The sequence below is a fragment of the Solanum tuberosum genome, unplaced genomic scaffold (genome assembly GCF_000226075.1).
Source record: "Solanum tuberosum cultivar DM 1-3 516 R44 unplaced genomic scaffold, SolTub_3.0 scf00004, whole genome shotgun sequence".
Lineage (NCBI taxonomy): Eukaryota > Viridiplantae > Streptophyta > Magnoliopsida > Solanales > Solanaceae > Solanum > Solanum tuberosum.
The window spans coordinates 1,894,975-1,911,223 of record NW_006238930.1 but is presented as its reverse complement, the minus strand read 5'-3'; the positions used below and the strand labels follow the sequence as shown (position 1 = coordinate 1,911,223).

Sequence of the window (16,249 nt, the reverse complement as noted above, 5' to 3'; positions counted from 1 at the left end):
TTTGGGTGAAGTTTTTGGTGAAGTTTCACTATGTGTTTGGTCCTAAATTTTTCCAAAAATATTTGACTATTTCAAAAATATAATTTATACACGTAAGTTCTAAAAATTATTAAATATACCCATAAATTTATATTATCATTTTATAATAAATATGTTTCGTTAAAAAAATAACCTTATAGTATATTTGATAACAATCAACAATAACAAAATAACAATATAGGTAAGACAATACATTAATCGCATAGTCAAACTTGTCACTGATTCAGTTATAGTTATAACTCATTAAACACAAATTGTTCTTTTTTCTCAATTTTATCACTCAAATTAGAACTCAAACTTTTAAGGAGAAGGAAGTAACAAATATTAGTTGATATTAATGAATAATGAGTATTTTTTTTTTATAAAATATAAAAGTTATGGGTAATTTTTATTTTTTTTAAAATTTTCAAATATTAGAACTTGACCCAAATACTAGTTTTTTTCTAGTATTTGGGAATAAGTCTATTTAAGGCCATGTCTTTCGTATGTTGGAGATGTGTCATGTTCTATTTACTCACCTTTCTCTAGTACTTTTTTTCTCCTACTTGTACCTCTTCTCATACTATCCATAATTAACCTCTCACGTCTCTCTAGAGCATTTGTATATTTCCTCTTCATATGATTGAACTAACTCAGTCCCACTTCTATCATCTTATCTACCATGAAGGTCAGTCCCATTTTATTTCAAATATCTTCGTTCCTAATTTCATCTCGAATAGTATACCTACACATCTATTTCAACGTCTGTTATTTCTTTATTTTCATCAATTTTTTAATGTGTGAGTTCTTGATTAACCAACACTATGCAGCATACAATATAGTTGGCCTACCAACCAATTTATAAAACTAAGCTTTATGTCTTGATGACACACTCTCATTACACAATAAATCAAATGTGGGCCTTCATTTCATCCATCTCACATTAATATGATATGTGGCATTAGGGGTGTACATGGCCGGGTTGGTTCGGGTTTTTCAAATATTAAACCAAACCATTTGTGTTGGATTTTTAAATTTATAAATCAAACCAAACCAATAAAACTCGGGTTTTTCAACCTCGGGTTTTTTCGGTAAAGTATTCATACAAACATATAATTTACTTGTACTTCAAATATTTCTTTAGTCCTACCAAAATACAACTATCTAAGATGTTTCTTAAAAATATAACACAATATGATATGATTAATGACACTAAAATATCCAACAATAATAATAATAATGAAATCGCGTAAAACAAATATTGAAAATTAACAAGTCATAATGAAAATGATCATATATAATTTAAAAGTACTAAATCATGCTAAAATTAAGTTTAATAAGTATTAGTTACATGACTAAATATTAAAGGAAATTAAAATTAGATTATGTATTTTAATTGTCTAAACCAATGTAAAACTAAAGAACAAATATTCAATATTATTGTTATTCTTAGTGTTGAATTGATTTTCTTTGTGCATTAGTGTTAATTTGATTTTGCTTTAAGCTTTATTATAATCACCAACATCTGTGGACTATAATATTTATTGGCCCCATTCATAATTCTACGTTTCAAACTTGAAATAATATATTAAAAGATAAAAACTATGAAAAAGTATAAGAAATATTAAAAATTATATCAAAGTAAATATTTTATGTATAAAATAAATTTTAAAATTATATATATAATGTCGGATTGGTTTGGTCTCGGGTTGATTTTTTTTAGGTTAAAAACCTAAACCCTAACCCCAAAATATAGTCGAGTTTTTTTTTCAAAACCAAACCAAGTCAAACCAAACCACTAGTCGGATTTTTTTTCCGGGTTGACTCGATTTGCTATTTGGTTCGATTTTCAGTTTGATTTTGTACATCCCTATGTGGCATCATTGTTAATCTCTCAATTTAATTAAATTATTGATCTAAGATACTTGAAACTTCTTTTTTTGTAGATAACTTTTATATCAATCCTTACTTTCATATCCGACACATAGTTATACAAAATTGAATTATTTACCTCGAAGGTATACAAAAAATTGTGAGAATTTTGAAAATTATTTCTTTAAATGTAATAATTGTCGAAAAGGATATTTTTGTGTATTTATTTTAGTGTTTGGGCTCACCAAGTAAATATCCCAACAAACTAAGCTCTAACCTTTGAGTTTGATGCAATAGCCCAAGAGGAAAAGACATGTTAGATAGTAATAAAAAATTAAAAATCGTATCGAATGTTCACACCAATTTTGATCTGAAAAAAAAAAACATATAGTAATTAGATAATAACTTATTCATTAATTTAATTCATTCTATTTTATGAAATGATAAAAATATATCATATATTTTTTGAATTACTATAAATATACTAATGTATTAATACATGCATCAAACTAAATATAGAGTAATCTTAGTCCTTCATTTGGAATCTTAATAATTTAGTTGATTGATTGTCTAAATTAGATTGCTATCTTGAAATTCACTCCTTCGAAAATCTTAGTAATTTAATTGATTGACTATCTAAATTTAATTCTTACCATGAAATTCACTCCCCCATTAAAATTTTAATAAGTAACTATATTGATTGATTGTCTAAATTCAATTTTACACCTTGTTCATTTCTCCTGACTAGCTAAAGTTGGCAAGAGAATGCTTGAATTGAATCTCCATTTATATTCCTTTGATGCACATAAAAAGCCATTATGAAATGCCCAAGTTGACTACAAAGCGTTTGCAATTCTGCCTTTTGTCACCTTTACAAACAAGAGAAACACAAAATTATTCTGTAAACAAAAGATTCCCAACTCCATCGCAAGCCTGCAACTTTCCTACTATTTCTCGCATATGCGTAGCATTCATAGTTATCTTCATTGGACTATATGTATTCTTAGAAATAAAAAATAAAAAATAATATTATAATCTCTGCGTTTACCATTACTGATATCCCTTGATCTTATAATAATAAAAAATATTTTATTTTGTTCTTTCATCACATGATAACATTCAGAGACCCAAAAGGGAAATTATCAGTGAAATTGATTTGATTAATTCTTGTTATGAAATTCGGGAAAGAGTTTACAACGCATTTAGAAGAAACCCTACCAGAATGGAGGGACAAGTATTTGTGTTACAAACCCCTCAAGAAGCTTCTCAAGAACCTTCCACCTACCGACGGCGGTGACAATCCTCCGCCGCACTTGCAGGACTGGTTCGTCAGAATTCTCAATGAGGAACTTGACAAATTCAACGATTTCTATGTCGATAAAGAGGAGGAATTTATTATTCGATTACAGGTTTCTTTTCTTCTTCGCTACTCTATACGTAGGTCAATCAATCAATCAAAACTGATTGCGGCCGGCTATACGCCCAATTTCTTGGAATTTTATCTGAATTCTTGATTGATGCATGTTCTTTTTTATCACATTAATCTTGTATATTCCACAAGTATTATCTGTGATGTGATCTGTACTGCTGATTATTCCAACTTACAATTTAATTTCCATAAATTGTTTATGTAATTTAAACTTTTGACGGATCATGAAAGTTGTGAAGCCAGGGGTTTACTTGTACTGCTTGTTACAATGGTGTTCTAGAGTATGATGAATCGAATGTTGAGACTTAATATTCTTGACAAATGTGGTGGGTCAACTTGTGCCAGGACTAATTTCACAGTATCTGCTATATTCCAACAACATAAGTACCGGATAACTCTATCCCCAAGACTGGATAGATAGAAGAAATCACCTGGATGAAGAGATTTTTAAGGTTTCATCTGGTGCTATAAATAAAAGTTTGAATATAACATTTGGCTGGAATTTTGTGAAAGTATAACGCAGGGCAATTGCAATTATGGAAATCAATGACGGTATTTGAAGTACAAAGGAGGGAAGTATATGTAAATGAGATTATGAGGAATTTGAGAGGGGAGACAAGAATTTAATAGCTGCAGCAAGCTGAGAGGAAACAGATATATGCAAAAACAAATAAATAAGTTGTTAGGGAGAAGGTATCACAGGAGCTACCTGGAGAATATTCTTAGTTAATCTGAAGCATAAGAGTATATTGATGGTATATTCCACCTTAGTGCCTTCCCAACCTATTGAACTATTTTAAGAAATGACCCTACATATCTTAAATTATGATACTTCTGTCATAATCAATACGACCTTCGTTATTTTTAATCTTATAACGGTGGTCCCGAGCCGATTTATGGCCACTTTGATTTTACCGAGTTCCTGCTACCTCCCATCAATATAGGTATAGGTAACTCTTAACTGCCAATGCTTTTGCAGATCACAAATGGGAAAAATCACCTAGTTTTTTTTACTAGGATTTAAACTCTAGTCTCCAAGGTGTTCACCCACTTCTTTGATTACTTGGCCAACTCTTAGGTGCTTAATCAACAAAACATCCTACCTTGATTTATGTAGTTAAATAGTGTACAAACAGCCAATCTATCCATCAATCAAACAACTACTTCTTTATCTCAGATCAGGTGTATGAATCCTCTTATACCATTCTGCTCTATTCAGGTCCTTTTTATTGTAATACTTAATATAACATGTTTGAACAAACTGTTATGTTGATTTTGGCCAAAGAGTGGTTAAAATATTTGCCTTCCATTTATTTGATAATATGGAAGGATTAGCAGTAAGATGCACATTAAGTTTGCCTTTCAGCATCTACAGATGAAATTCTAATGAAATTCCACCTTATCTGATTTAAAAAAAAAGGGGAGATGCACATTAAGTTTGAAGTATTATAATGTAGTAATAATTTATATTAATTTGAGTTCTGGAGACAACTTTCACTTACAAAAACATAAACCATTATTTTAGTCAAAGGAGAAATTTTTTTTAGGTCACTTCATTGACACAGGTTTAGTATCAATTACCACTAGAACTCTAGAAGTCTGGTATTGGGGCCGGCCATATGACTCTGCTACACCCAATTTCTTGGAATTTTATCTGAATTCTTGATTGATGCATATTTTTTACCACATTAATCTTGTACATTGCACAAGGATTATCTGTGATCTGTACTGCTGATTATTTCAACTTTTAATTTAATTTCCATTAATTGTTTATTAATTTAAACTTTTGGCGGATCATGAAAGTTGTGAAGCAGGGGTTTACTTGTACTGCTTGTTACAATGTTGTTCTAGAGTATGATGAGTAGAATGGAGAGACTTTATATTCTTGACAAATGTGGTGGTCCAACTTGTGCCATCACGACTAATTTCACGGTATTTGCTATATTCTAACAACATAAGCACGGGATAACTCTATCCACCAAGACTTGGTAGATGGAAGAAATCACTCGATGAAGAGATTTTTAAGGTTTCATCTGGTGCTACATATAATAGTTTGAATGCAGCATTTGGCTGGAATTTTGTGAAAGTATAAAAGCAGGGTAATTGCAATTATGGAAATTGATGACGGTAGTTGAAGTACAAAAGGAGGGAAGTAAATGTAAATGAGATTATGAGGAATTTGAGAGGGTTGACAAGAACTTAATAGCTGCAGCAAGCTGAGAGGAGACAGATATATGCAAAAACAAATAAATAAGTGGTTAAGGAGAAGGTATCGCAGGAGCTACCTGGAGAATATTCTTAGTTAAGCTGAAGCATAAGAGTATATTGATGGTATATTCCACCTTAGTGTCTTTCCAACTTGTTAAACTATTTTAAGAAAATGACCCTACATATCTTAAATTATAATACTCCTGTCATAATGAACACGAACTACGTTATTTTCAATCTTATAACGGTGGTCCCGAGCCGATTTATGACCACCTTGATTCTACCAAGTTCCTACTACCTCCCACCAATATAGGTATAGCTAACTCTATCCATCAATGCTTTTGCAGATCACAAATGGGAAAAATCACCTAGTTTTTTTTAACTGGGATTTAAACTCTAGTCTCTCCAAGGTGTTCATCCACTTCTTTGATTACTTGGCCAACTCTTAGGTGCTTAATCAACAGAATAACCCACCTTGATTTATGTAGTTAAATAGCGTACAAACAGCCAGTCAATTCATCGATCAAAAAATCTCAAATCAGGTTTAGAACATTTGCCTGCCATTTGATAATATGGAAGGATTAGCAGTAAGATGCACATTAAGGTTGCCTTCAGCATCTACAGATGCAACTTTAATGAAATTCCACCTTACCTGACAAAAAAAAAAGGTGAGATGTGCATTAAGTTTGAATTAGTATAACGTAGTAATTAATTATATTAATTTGACTTCGGTAGACAAAACTTTCACTTAGGAAATATAAACATTATTTTGGTCTAAGGAGAAAAAAACTAGGTCACTTCATTGACATGGGTTTAGTATCAATTACCACTAGAAGTCGGGAATTGCGAACTTGCATGATCAGATTCTTCAGAAAATGACTGTTGTCCCAAATGTTCAGTATTTTTCAGCACCAAAGACAGAAAATTGTAAGAGTGAACCAGTGCATCACTGACTTGTTTGATGAAGCCACTCATATGGTTCCCTCATCCCCCTCCCAGAAAAAGAAATAGAAAAAGGACTTGGAAGGAGGAACTTCCATGTCATCATCATGTGTTGCATATAGGTACAACAGGGCATCCCTATATCTAGATTGCCTAAGAAAAGTTCCTCCAAATTTGATGGTGCTGCCAGTTAGTTTCATCGTTGTTGTATGATTACTGCCCAGTTTGACAAGGGATTGACGGTTTATTTCTCTTGTCCCACAACTGCCGGTTCATTGTGCTATTTTCAACTGCAAGTTTTGTCTGTTAATAAGCATGCATCTCCTGTGGGCACAACCAGTTTATTAAGTAAGATATACACCTAAATATTGAATATAGAGTTGACCTTGCATATGACTTCAGTCACAATGGTTGTAGCTAGTGCACACCTAAACTGTCTATATTGTACAGTTTGCTTCTTTGGTTGTAGCTAGTGCACAAGTAAAAGATATGAAATTTAAACCCTTGCTTTCATTGTGGTGAAGTTCAATATACTTAAGACAATTAACACATGAACATACTAGCAACCCTAAAAATCATCATTCTTAATTAATAGCTGAGCAGATCAATGGTCTGATGGCTTAAGTTATACTCTATTTGTTTAAACTACACAGAGTAGGAGTTAGCAATGAGTCTAACAGTTGATGCTAGTGGTAGTCTAGCAGATTATTTTTTTTGATTCACTACTACTAGTTAGTTGATCCTTGGATACTTTGTACTGGCAAATTAAATGCACAAGTTTGCTGCCATACATTAAAGTTGAGCAAAAAATGGTTGAGTTAAAAACTGCCACTATCAACTTTTTTGATAAGGTAAATACTTTATTTAATTATGGGAAAAGGCTGCATCTATCAACTTTTATGCTTTGTATAGAACTATTCTAGGGTGACAGATTAGCATTTAAAATTTAAATTGAAGCATTCTTCGTGGAGATAAAAAGCACTCAAGGTGAAAAATATGTGCTATTTGCGAGATTATTTCTACTTATAGCCTGTCTTTTATCATTTGCATGAGCATCAATTAATTGGAATGGATATTTTACTAGTTGAAGTTATAGAGAACATTTAATACTCTTTATTTATTTATTTTTTATTCTGCTAAGGTTGACTTGATATGAATTCCAATGGAGAAGGAGAATCATTGTTAGAGGATTTATATAGTCGACCCCAACTTGTTTGGGAACGAGTTATTAGTTATTTTATCACTTTTCTCGTTTGCAGTCTCCTATAGCTAATGACTGTCAATTTCTACTTTTCCCTCTTAATTTGATTAAGCTGGGTCTCTTAGTCTCCATAATGCTACCTTTGTATAAGTTGTCAAATTTTAATGAATGATGAGCACTTTATCTGAATCATGCATAGGCTGAGATTTGGTCTTGACAACGGCATGTGGGATATCATAAGGAGCATTTCCCCCCTATTTTATTTGTACTAATCAGAATTCGATGAAATTTGGAAGGGAGGGAGTTGGACTTTACTTTTATCTGTTTCATGCCTTGGGTGGAAGATTGACAGCTATCTTAGTCTTGTATTAGGATTGTATGGTGGTGAAATGAGTTATGCAATATACGATATTTAGAAGTTCATTCTTTTTTGAATTTGTTGTTATGCCGTGGAGGATGACATTCCCTTGTGGCGTCCATTTTAAAAAAATTTGTGGTGGTAGATGGGGAATAAGGAAAAATATTTTGGTTTGAATTTAGGGATAAGGCACAAGTACCCCCTAGACTATGACCGAAATCCCAGAGACACACCTTTACTAAATTAAGGTCCTATTACCCCCGAACTTGTTTTTTTTGTAATTTTTTACACCTTTTGTCTTACGTGGCACACTCCGTAACTCCACGCAATTGAGGCGCGTAAGAGATATTTGGATGCCACGTAAGCCAAAAAGGTGCACAAAATTACAAAAAAGATGGGTTCAGGGGGTAATAGGACCTTAGTTTAGTTAAGGTGTGTCTCTGGGATTTCGGTCATAGTCTAGGGGGGTACTTGTCCATTTCCCCTTGAATTTATCAAGGGAACTTTTTTTCATTTGGAGTTGGACCGATTTCTCTGATGGAGTTCCAGAAGGGGACTGAAAGTAGGAAATTTTTAATTCTCTTCTCTTTTTCTTAGTCTTGGAGAGGTAGGATTGGGAAGGACGGGTTCAAGAAAATATGCCCTAGAGTAAGCAAGTAAAAATTAGACGTGGAAAAATAAATAAATATTCAAATATGTGGGTATCAATTGTAATTGTCTTTGGTATGTGAATTAATCCTATCTCATCTATTTCTATACCAGGAATTGAAGGAATGGATTGAAAGAGTGAAGGAGAAGAGTGGCAAAGACGGAGTTCTCACAAAAGACAGTGAATTTAGTGATGAAGTGATGGGTATACGTAAAGACTTTGTTGCTATACACGGGGAGATGGTTCTTCTTAAAAATTACAGCTCTCTAAATTTTGCAGGTACCACAGCATTTACACTCTATTTTAAGCATATATTGTGATATCAGTTAGCCAGTTACAATTGCTCAAGCATTTGTGTTTCAAGTGTCGTATTGCTCTTGTTTTAGCTGAATAACAACTTCAAGTAGAGTCTTGCTTAAATTTTGTGCAACATCAACTTTCTATAACAAATTGTTTTATTCCCTTAGGTCTTGTTAAGATTTTGAAGAAGTTTGATAAACGAACTGGGAGATTGTTGCGTCTTCCTTTCACACAACTTGCTCTCGATCAGCCCTTCTTTACAACTGAGCCTCTAAATAGATTAGTCTGTGAGTGTGAGGAAAATCTCGAGCTCCTATTTCCTTTGGAAGCAGAAGTTGTAGAATCAGATGCTACTGCAGAAGAGCCGAAGAGAGGAACTACTTCTTATGCTACAAATGTTTCTCCAGCATTGCCACTTGGGGAAGAAAATGTGGATATATATCGAAGTACACTTGCGGCAATCAAAGCTATTCAGGGACTGAAGAAGGCAAGCTCCACGTATAATCCACTATCATTTTCGTATATCTTTGGTAACCAAGATAATGATAGCACAGGCGCTATAACTGCAGAAAACTCTGATTCAGACCAGTCGGTTGCCTCTCAGAGTGATAAAGAGACAGATCAAGAGGATTCCCATCCACCGGAATAGAGTTCACCTTTCTAGTTTGCTTCGTTGGTCTTTGCTCAGTGGTTTGTTGTTGACTAAGGGAGATAAAATGGTTAGCTTCTTCATTGTATACTACTGTTCTGGAATAAATTGTTCTCTGTCGACAACTTTTAGCACCAACTGGACTTTAGTAATTCTTGGATTACTTCTCATTTGTTTGAAACTTTTAGAGGGCAAAAACTTTTAAGATGTACATTCTGCGGAAGATGTATAACATTTAAGTTAGTCTTATCAAAACTTGAACACTCTAGTTATAGATGCTACCATTTCTATTAATGGTGTGTTCATTATGTGTCCAATTTTTTGTCAATCTGACTATTTTGATCAACAGATTTTTCATATAGAAAAGGGGTATTATGTTGTCCGTCTTTATTTGTCAGGTAAACTCTCCAACTTTGAGAGTGCACATCTAGACACCTCAAATTGGAGTGTTTGGTTGTCAATTGAGGTGTTTAGGCACTTTCTTTCAACTGAGGCCAAAGTTGCGTGTTTGTTTATGTATTATGCCTCATCTATATGATTTTCATTCGTTCTTCTATGATGTCCACTTATGTCGATTGGACGTTTATCCTTGGTAAGAATTAGAGAATGGCCTTCAACAAGTTACCAGTCATTTTCATATGAAACTTTGGAAAGCTATAGGACCTCAAGCATTGATTGCTTTGTTTAAATATTTTGGGAGTCTTTTGATGAAGAAAGCTGGATATATTAGCTGTATTTCATACATCAATCATTTTCCTAAGCACTATTTCATGAAAATAATTCCATACACATCAATCAGCTTTCTTTTCATCCTATACATTCACTGTCTAATTTCATGAACAAAACTTAATTACAAGCACCGTTGACACATGAATCAAAGAGTACAAAACAATAAGAACCAAGGAAAAAGAAAATCATTTTTGAGTCTCGACTACTCTGGTGATTTTCCTTTTACATACTCTTGTCTTCGTCGTAGTTGAAAGGCAGGGGTACGGACTTGGAGGCACGATATTTCCCAACGTTATTTAAGTGCTCATTTTCCAACCTGAACAGCAGAAAAACTACTACTGTTAGAGAAAAGCAGTACCAACTTAATCCTGACAATGGAAAGATTCTTAACAATATCGGTGTATCTGAACATATGTTAAATATATCAATGTATGTATGTAAAAGTTCTTTAAATAGTCGGAGTACAGAATTTAAACTGAATAGGTAATGCATCTGACCTGAAAAAGTTCCACAAGCCTCGGCGAAGGATTTCCAAACAGGCAACAATTGCAACAAAAGCGTTCTTGTGCAGATGAGGTAGTTCTTGAAAATCTAGAACCAACTGCATCCATACTAGTCTCAGAATAATGTCAAGAACCTGCGTTTAGACTCAAAATCATCAAAAACCTAATCCCACTGCAAGTATTTTTAATAGTTGGTTTTTGAATCCTGTGTCTACACTTACAATGGCAACAAAGTAGACAATCTTGTGTGGCACAAGTAGCTTGTCTCTCAACCAGGGGTTTTTGGAATTCCTTTGCAATAAACCCCAATCTATGACAAGGTCCCAATAAGTGTTTGCAACTGTAGTAACTCCTGAAGTTGATGCTGCCATTACTCTCCAAAAGGTTCCTCCCTTCTGAGAATAAAGTGTCCTCATCACAAGAGCAACAATTGTTGAGAAATATTTGAGGCTATTAAGCCCTTGCATCGAATCTTTTTCTTCAAATAAGCGACGAAGACACTGTATATAGCATGAAATCATACGAAGCACCATATTACATAATTGTCAAGATATCTATAGTGGGAAATGGGAGTGATGATTTGCGGTGTAAAAATTCTCAAACCTGAATAAACCGAGACCAAAAGGGAATAATTGCAACAACTATGTATAAGATCTTATAAACTTCGCTATCTTGACATGTGTTTGATCTTGTTTTGAAGTTGCCCCATACATAGTAGCAGACATAGAATTGCAAACTCCTAATTGCTTGAACCTGAAATAAAGAGCACAGTGTTGTTTTTTGCGATAAGCACAGGACAATTTGCACATTATACTGACTGAATCATCAACATTTTGGTATAATGTAGAAGTTACCCATATAGAAAAAGGCTGAGTGTCAAACCTGGCTGGTAAGTTGATCTGCCAAGATGAAATCTGGTAGAGTAACCTGTAAATTGATGTGCAACTAGTTAGTCCTGTGATATTAAAGTATGTGAATCTGTATATCTCTTAAACAAACTGCTGGTACCTTATAGAGGGGAGCGCATAGGCAGTGCCAGGCAGTTCTTAGAAAGAAGAAACGACTTGAACGATATAAAATGTTCAGAGGACAAAAAGTTATTAGAAGAAGAACCTGAAAAAAGAAGAAGATTTAAGATCATTAAGGGGTTCAATTTTTTGTATAGATCAGTTGTAGAATGATAGTAGAAGGAAAACTAATGTTTCTAAACTTACAAACAGCAACACAAGTGGGATCAGCTCTTTCACTGTCTCATAGCTTCCTGTTTTAGGGTCCATATCCATATCCAGGTGGAAGAGTGAAGCAACCAATGCAAGAACTGAAAGACCAGAAGCAAGGAGGAAAACTTGTTTGTAACCTAACTCTGTTCCCTGCTTGAAGCCAAATATGAAGGGATAATTGACCCGAAAACGCTTCCAGTAGTATACATTTGCCCCATACATGAGCATATGGAGGACAATGTATCCAAATAGGCTGCAATGTTAGAGCTTCATTACTCATATGTATTGCTTAAAACATGGTTTCTCTTGTAGACAAACATTAGGAAGGAATCAATATGAATTTGTAAAAGTCAGATGTTTAGTTCACCTATAGAGTGGAAATATGTTATTCATATACTTATCACGATCCTTATGCTCTAGAAGGTGCTGTGCACGTATCGCTACAACAATAGCTGCCACTAATGCTATTGAGCAGCCAGAGAACAAACCTGTAGGTGAAAAGTATATCAGTTACTAAAACGAACATATGGTTATGATGCAGTATACAAACTTTTGTTAAGCACTTATCCCGGATGAAGATGATTCATTTAAAATTTAATTTTGCATTACTTAGTTCAAACTGAATGCAATAGCTTCAGTTGAACCAGCAGAATCTGTCCTCGGCCTTTGATTACATAGAAAGAGAGTGTTGATGCTAATAAAGATGTATTGTTACCCATGAAAAATGTTACTCGGTGCGTTTCTCTTTTAGCTTGTGGTCTTAAATGTTTCATTCCTTTCCTTCGATTGCCATTGACAAAATGTTTTACGAATGTGACCTCCACTCTTTCTATGAGCTTGTTAACCTAAGGAAAAGCAAAGATTGATGAGAAGTTCAAACTTCAAATTATAGTTGCAAGTGGAATAATCGAAGGAAATATACCTCATCTGAGTTACCAAGATCAGATTTATCAAGCATATCTGAGTATGATTTAGAAGCTTTCCTTGAAGTAGTCTGTATCAGTAAATTGCAGTGTTAAAAGGCAAAACTAAAAATTTCTACTTTCTATTGCCAAATAGTTATCGATAACTTCAGTGTAGTACCTTATCATACTTCTTCATGATCTTAGAGAACGCCAACACATTTAATAAACTAATACAATAAATAGCAAAGTGTTAGTTAAATTGAACACCAAAACAACTACAAGTGGGAGAAAAAAATTGCACCATTACCGGTAGCTTTTCAGAAGTCTAAGATTTTTATAGAACTCAACAAAAGCCGTTTTCATTTGCTCTTCAGCTTTTTTGAGCTTATCTTTGCTGAATTTTGAGTTTGCTTTTGAAGTCCTGATCACATTTTTGAAAGTCGAGATAGGTGTTGCAGGATCAATATTGATTTTTACATTGTCCAAAATCTCTATGGGAGAAGGCCTAAAACGCATGAGATTCCTCTTTTCTTTATCTCTATTCCCTGATGTTGATTCCTCTTCCAGTATTTCTTCACCAGTCATCTCAACTTCTTGAATTGCCTCCATATGTGACCCACCTGTATTGAGGTTAAACACAAATCCAAACTAATTACATATAGGTCACACATGGAATCAGTATTTGAGAAATTGGACTAACCTGGACTTCTTATATGAGTAGGAACTACTGATCCTGGAGACAAAGTAGTATCATCATCCATCATCACTTGGTCACTAGGCATACCAATTGAAGGTTTATCAACCATAATTCTTACAGCAATAAGCGCATCCATTTGTTTACTCAACTTATCAGCTTCATCCTTCACTTCCTCTACTTTTTTCTTGTAAAAAGCTATCACCTTGTTGAATTCATCATCAAGTCTTCTAAAGAAAACCATCTCATATTCTCCACCTTGTTCAGATGACATAAGAAACATAGTTTGATGGTGTCCTTGTGACCCTTCTTGTTGCAGTGAACTTACTAAAATAACTTCTTCATCTTCATTGTCAGTTTTACCAGGTGAACCTTTGAAACTGAATCTACTTTGTAAACCACTAAAAGCTCTGTACATAGATATCCTTCTCTTTAATGAGCCGTTTGGTGTGGATGCAACTTCAGGTAATGGTGCATTTTTCTTCTTGAAACAAGATATCTCTTTCAACACACCTTTTAGATAATTATAATCCATATAGGCTTCTTGCCATTCAGGTACCATTTGGGATGTAAATTCTTTCCCAAATTTCATCTTTATCAAAACTGTTTGGTTTTTCTTTAAGATAAAAAAAAAGTGGGGGTTTTCTCTGTTTTTACCAAGAATGAAAAAGATTGGAGTATATATAAAAATGTTGGGTTTGGGGTTGTAGCCGTCAGTGAAGAAAAGGTCAAGAATCAAGTTGGTCTCCAAAACTAGTAAGCTTCCAAGAATGTCGTGGAAAAAGGTCAAGAATCAACCGCTTTTCTTTTTTGTTTTCTTGATTAGTTTAGGGATTTCGGAGCTTGAAATATTGTTTAACAATGGCAGCAGCAGCAACCCAGAAAGTCACTGAACTGTGGGGCTGTGTCAGAGGTGGCCTCGCCTCTTCACAACAACAATGGGCAGAACCACACTTTACAATGGTTGCCAATTTTGAACTATTCACTAATTGACTGCCCCATTAACAACTAAATCACATTTAAGATTTCTAACTTTACGGTTTCTATCTTTACCTCATTTATTTTCGTTCCAGTACTCTCATCGTCTCAATTTGATTTGACGTGAAATTTAATAAAGTAAAAAATATTTTAGAATATATTTGATATTATGCTACATGACATGAAAAATTAAAATTTAAAAGGGAGAGAAATCAAGTAATTTTTTTTAATGCACGTACAAAATCTTAATTAAAGGTGGTTGGCCAGTTTGTGTCCTAGCTGCTCTACTTAGATAGAAAAGGAAAATATATTATAGTACTTAATATTTTTTGCCTTTATTTAAATGTCAACTTAATTTTTCATTATTTTCATTCATTTTATTGTACACGAGATCATTTCGTGTTTACTGGATCACACCAATTTCAACAACCTTTACTTTACTTCCTCCCCTATATATTAAAGAGTGCTTTTAACTTCAATTTAACAAGAGTTTTCCTTTAATTAATAAAAATAATACTAATAGTTTTTTAGCTACGTAAAAAAAAAACTCAAATATGAGTAATAAATTTAGAAGAAAACAAATAATGCCTTGTTGTTGATGATTAAAAATGTCATTTACTTTGGATTAAAATAAAAAATTAGTACGTGAAGTAGTAGTTTTCAAATTATATAAATGATGACTAAAACCATCCAAATAGACAAGTTTGTAGATATTGTATAATATTGAAGCAGTGTGTCATCAAATCTCTGTCAAAAGATCCAATTGGATAAGAATGTACCATTAACCAAACTTTCTTCTTTCTTTCTTTCACCATTACCCAAAGTTGTTGACATTTTTTTTTAATTTCATAATAATTTGCTATCGTTGTAACCTTTATTTTTTTGGCGAGAACAACTTCACTCTGTAATAGCGTACAAATCACGAGGGATGCATTTGTTATTCTAATTTTAATAATCTCAACCGGTCCTTGATTATCAAATCAAAAGAGTTATTTTTTCAATTACCATTTTTGTTAAGTGATATTCAATTGTGATTTTCTTTCCTAGAATTAATTAAAAATTAGTCTCGGCTTCCCATAGGCCGTATGCTTGAGCAATGTCCGATTTCTAGATATGTATGGATGATAGTGTATTCATTGTAAAATACTGGTTTTATGTGATAAAGTAAATTCAGACAAAATATTAGTATATAAAATAATCTTTCATTTTATGTGAATATTATTTTATGTTTTACTCCAACCAGATTTCACCTAGAAATGCTGGAACTTGGAAGTCTTAACAGTGAAAGAAGAAGGTTGATGAACAAATATGACCCTTTTCCTATATATATTCTAATGACTTTTTTTTGGACGTTTTCTAAAAAGTCCTCACAAAAATGTATTTAAAATACTTGATAAGAATATAATAGGTACGTAAAATGAAATACATGATGTAACGTTTCACAATCCATGTCATGATTTGAGTTTTTAATTCTTTTATTTGTTATATGCATATACAATTCAAGTAATAAATAAATAAACCTAACTAAACCAAAAGATTAACTTTATATCCACATCGACTCTAACAGTGACAGCATACACAAGTATTGATTGAT

General features: G+C 33.2%; 2 protein-coding genes across 3 annotated transcripts; one reads left to right on the top strand and one right to left on the bottom strand.

Moving 5' to 3' along the window:
• The first annotated feature begins 2,642 nt into the window (after window positions 1-2,642).
• On the top strand, window positions 2,643-9,920 carry LOC102605223 (SPX domain-containing protein 4-like). Its single transcript, XM_006338366.2, has 3 exons — window positions 2,643-3,299; window positions 8,791-8,956; window positions 9,145-9,920. The coding sequence occupies exons 1-3, from the start codon at window positions 3,063-3,065 to the stop codon at window positions 9,624-9,626; spliced, it is 885 nt and encodes a 294-aa protein (XP_006338428.1). The 5' UTR covers window positions 2,643-3,062; the 3' UTR covers window positions 9,627-9,920.
• Window positions 9,921-10,328: 408 nt separating this feature from the next.
• LOC102604782 (phosphate transporter PHO1 homolog 3-like) lies at window positions 10,329-14,679 on the bottom strand. 2 transcript variants are annotated; one of them, XR_366568.2, is made up of 14 exons: window positions 13,684-14,679; window positions 13,291-13,603; window positions 13,162-13,210; window positions 13,001-13,072; window positions 12,794-12,923; window positions 12,446-12,566; window positions 12,073-12,331; window positions 11,867-11,971; window positions 11,741-11,785; window positions 11,462-11,611; window positions 11,080-11,358; window positions 10,853-10,992; window positions 10,516-10,671; window positions 10,329-10,471 (listed from the first exon to the last, which is right to left on the bottom strand). XR_366568.2 is itself a non-coding variant. In XM_006338365.2 (13 exons), the coding sequence occupies exons 1-13, from the start codon at window positions 14,267-14,269 to the stop codon at window positions 10,578-10,580; spliced, it is 2,343 nt and encodes a 780-aa protein (XP_006338427.1). In that variant the 5' UTR covers window positions 14,270-14,679; the 3' UTR covers window positions 10,329-10,577. The 2 variants fall into 2 exon arrangements, 1 of the variants encoding a protein (XP_006338427.1); XM_006338365.2 differs by having other exon boundaries at window positions 10,329-10,671.
• Window positions 14,680-16,249: the final 1,570 nt, after the last annotated feature.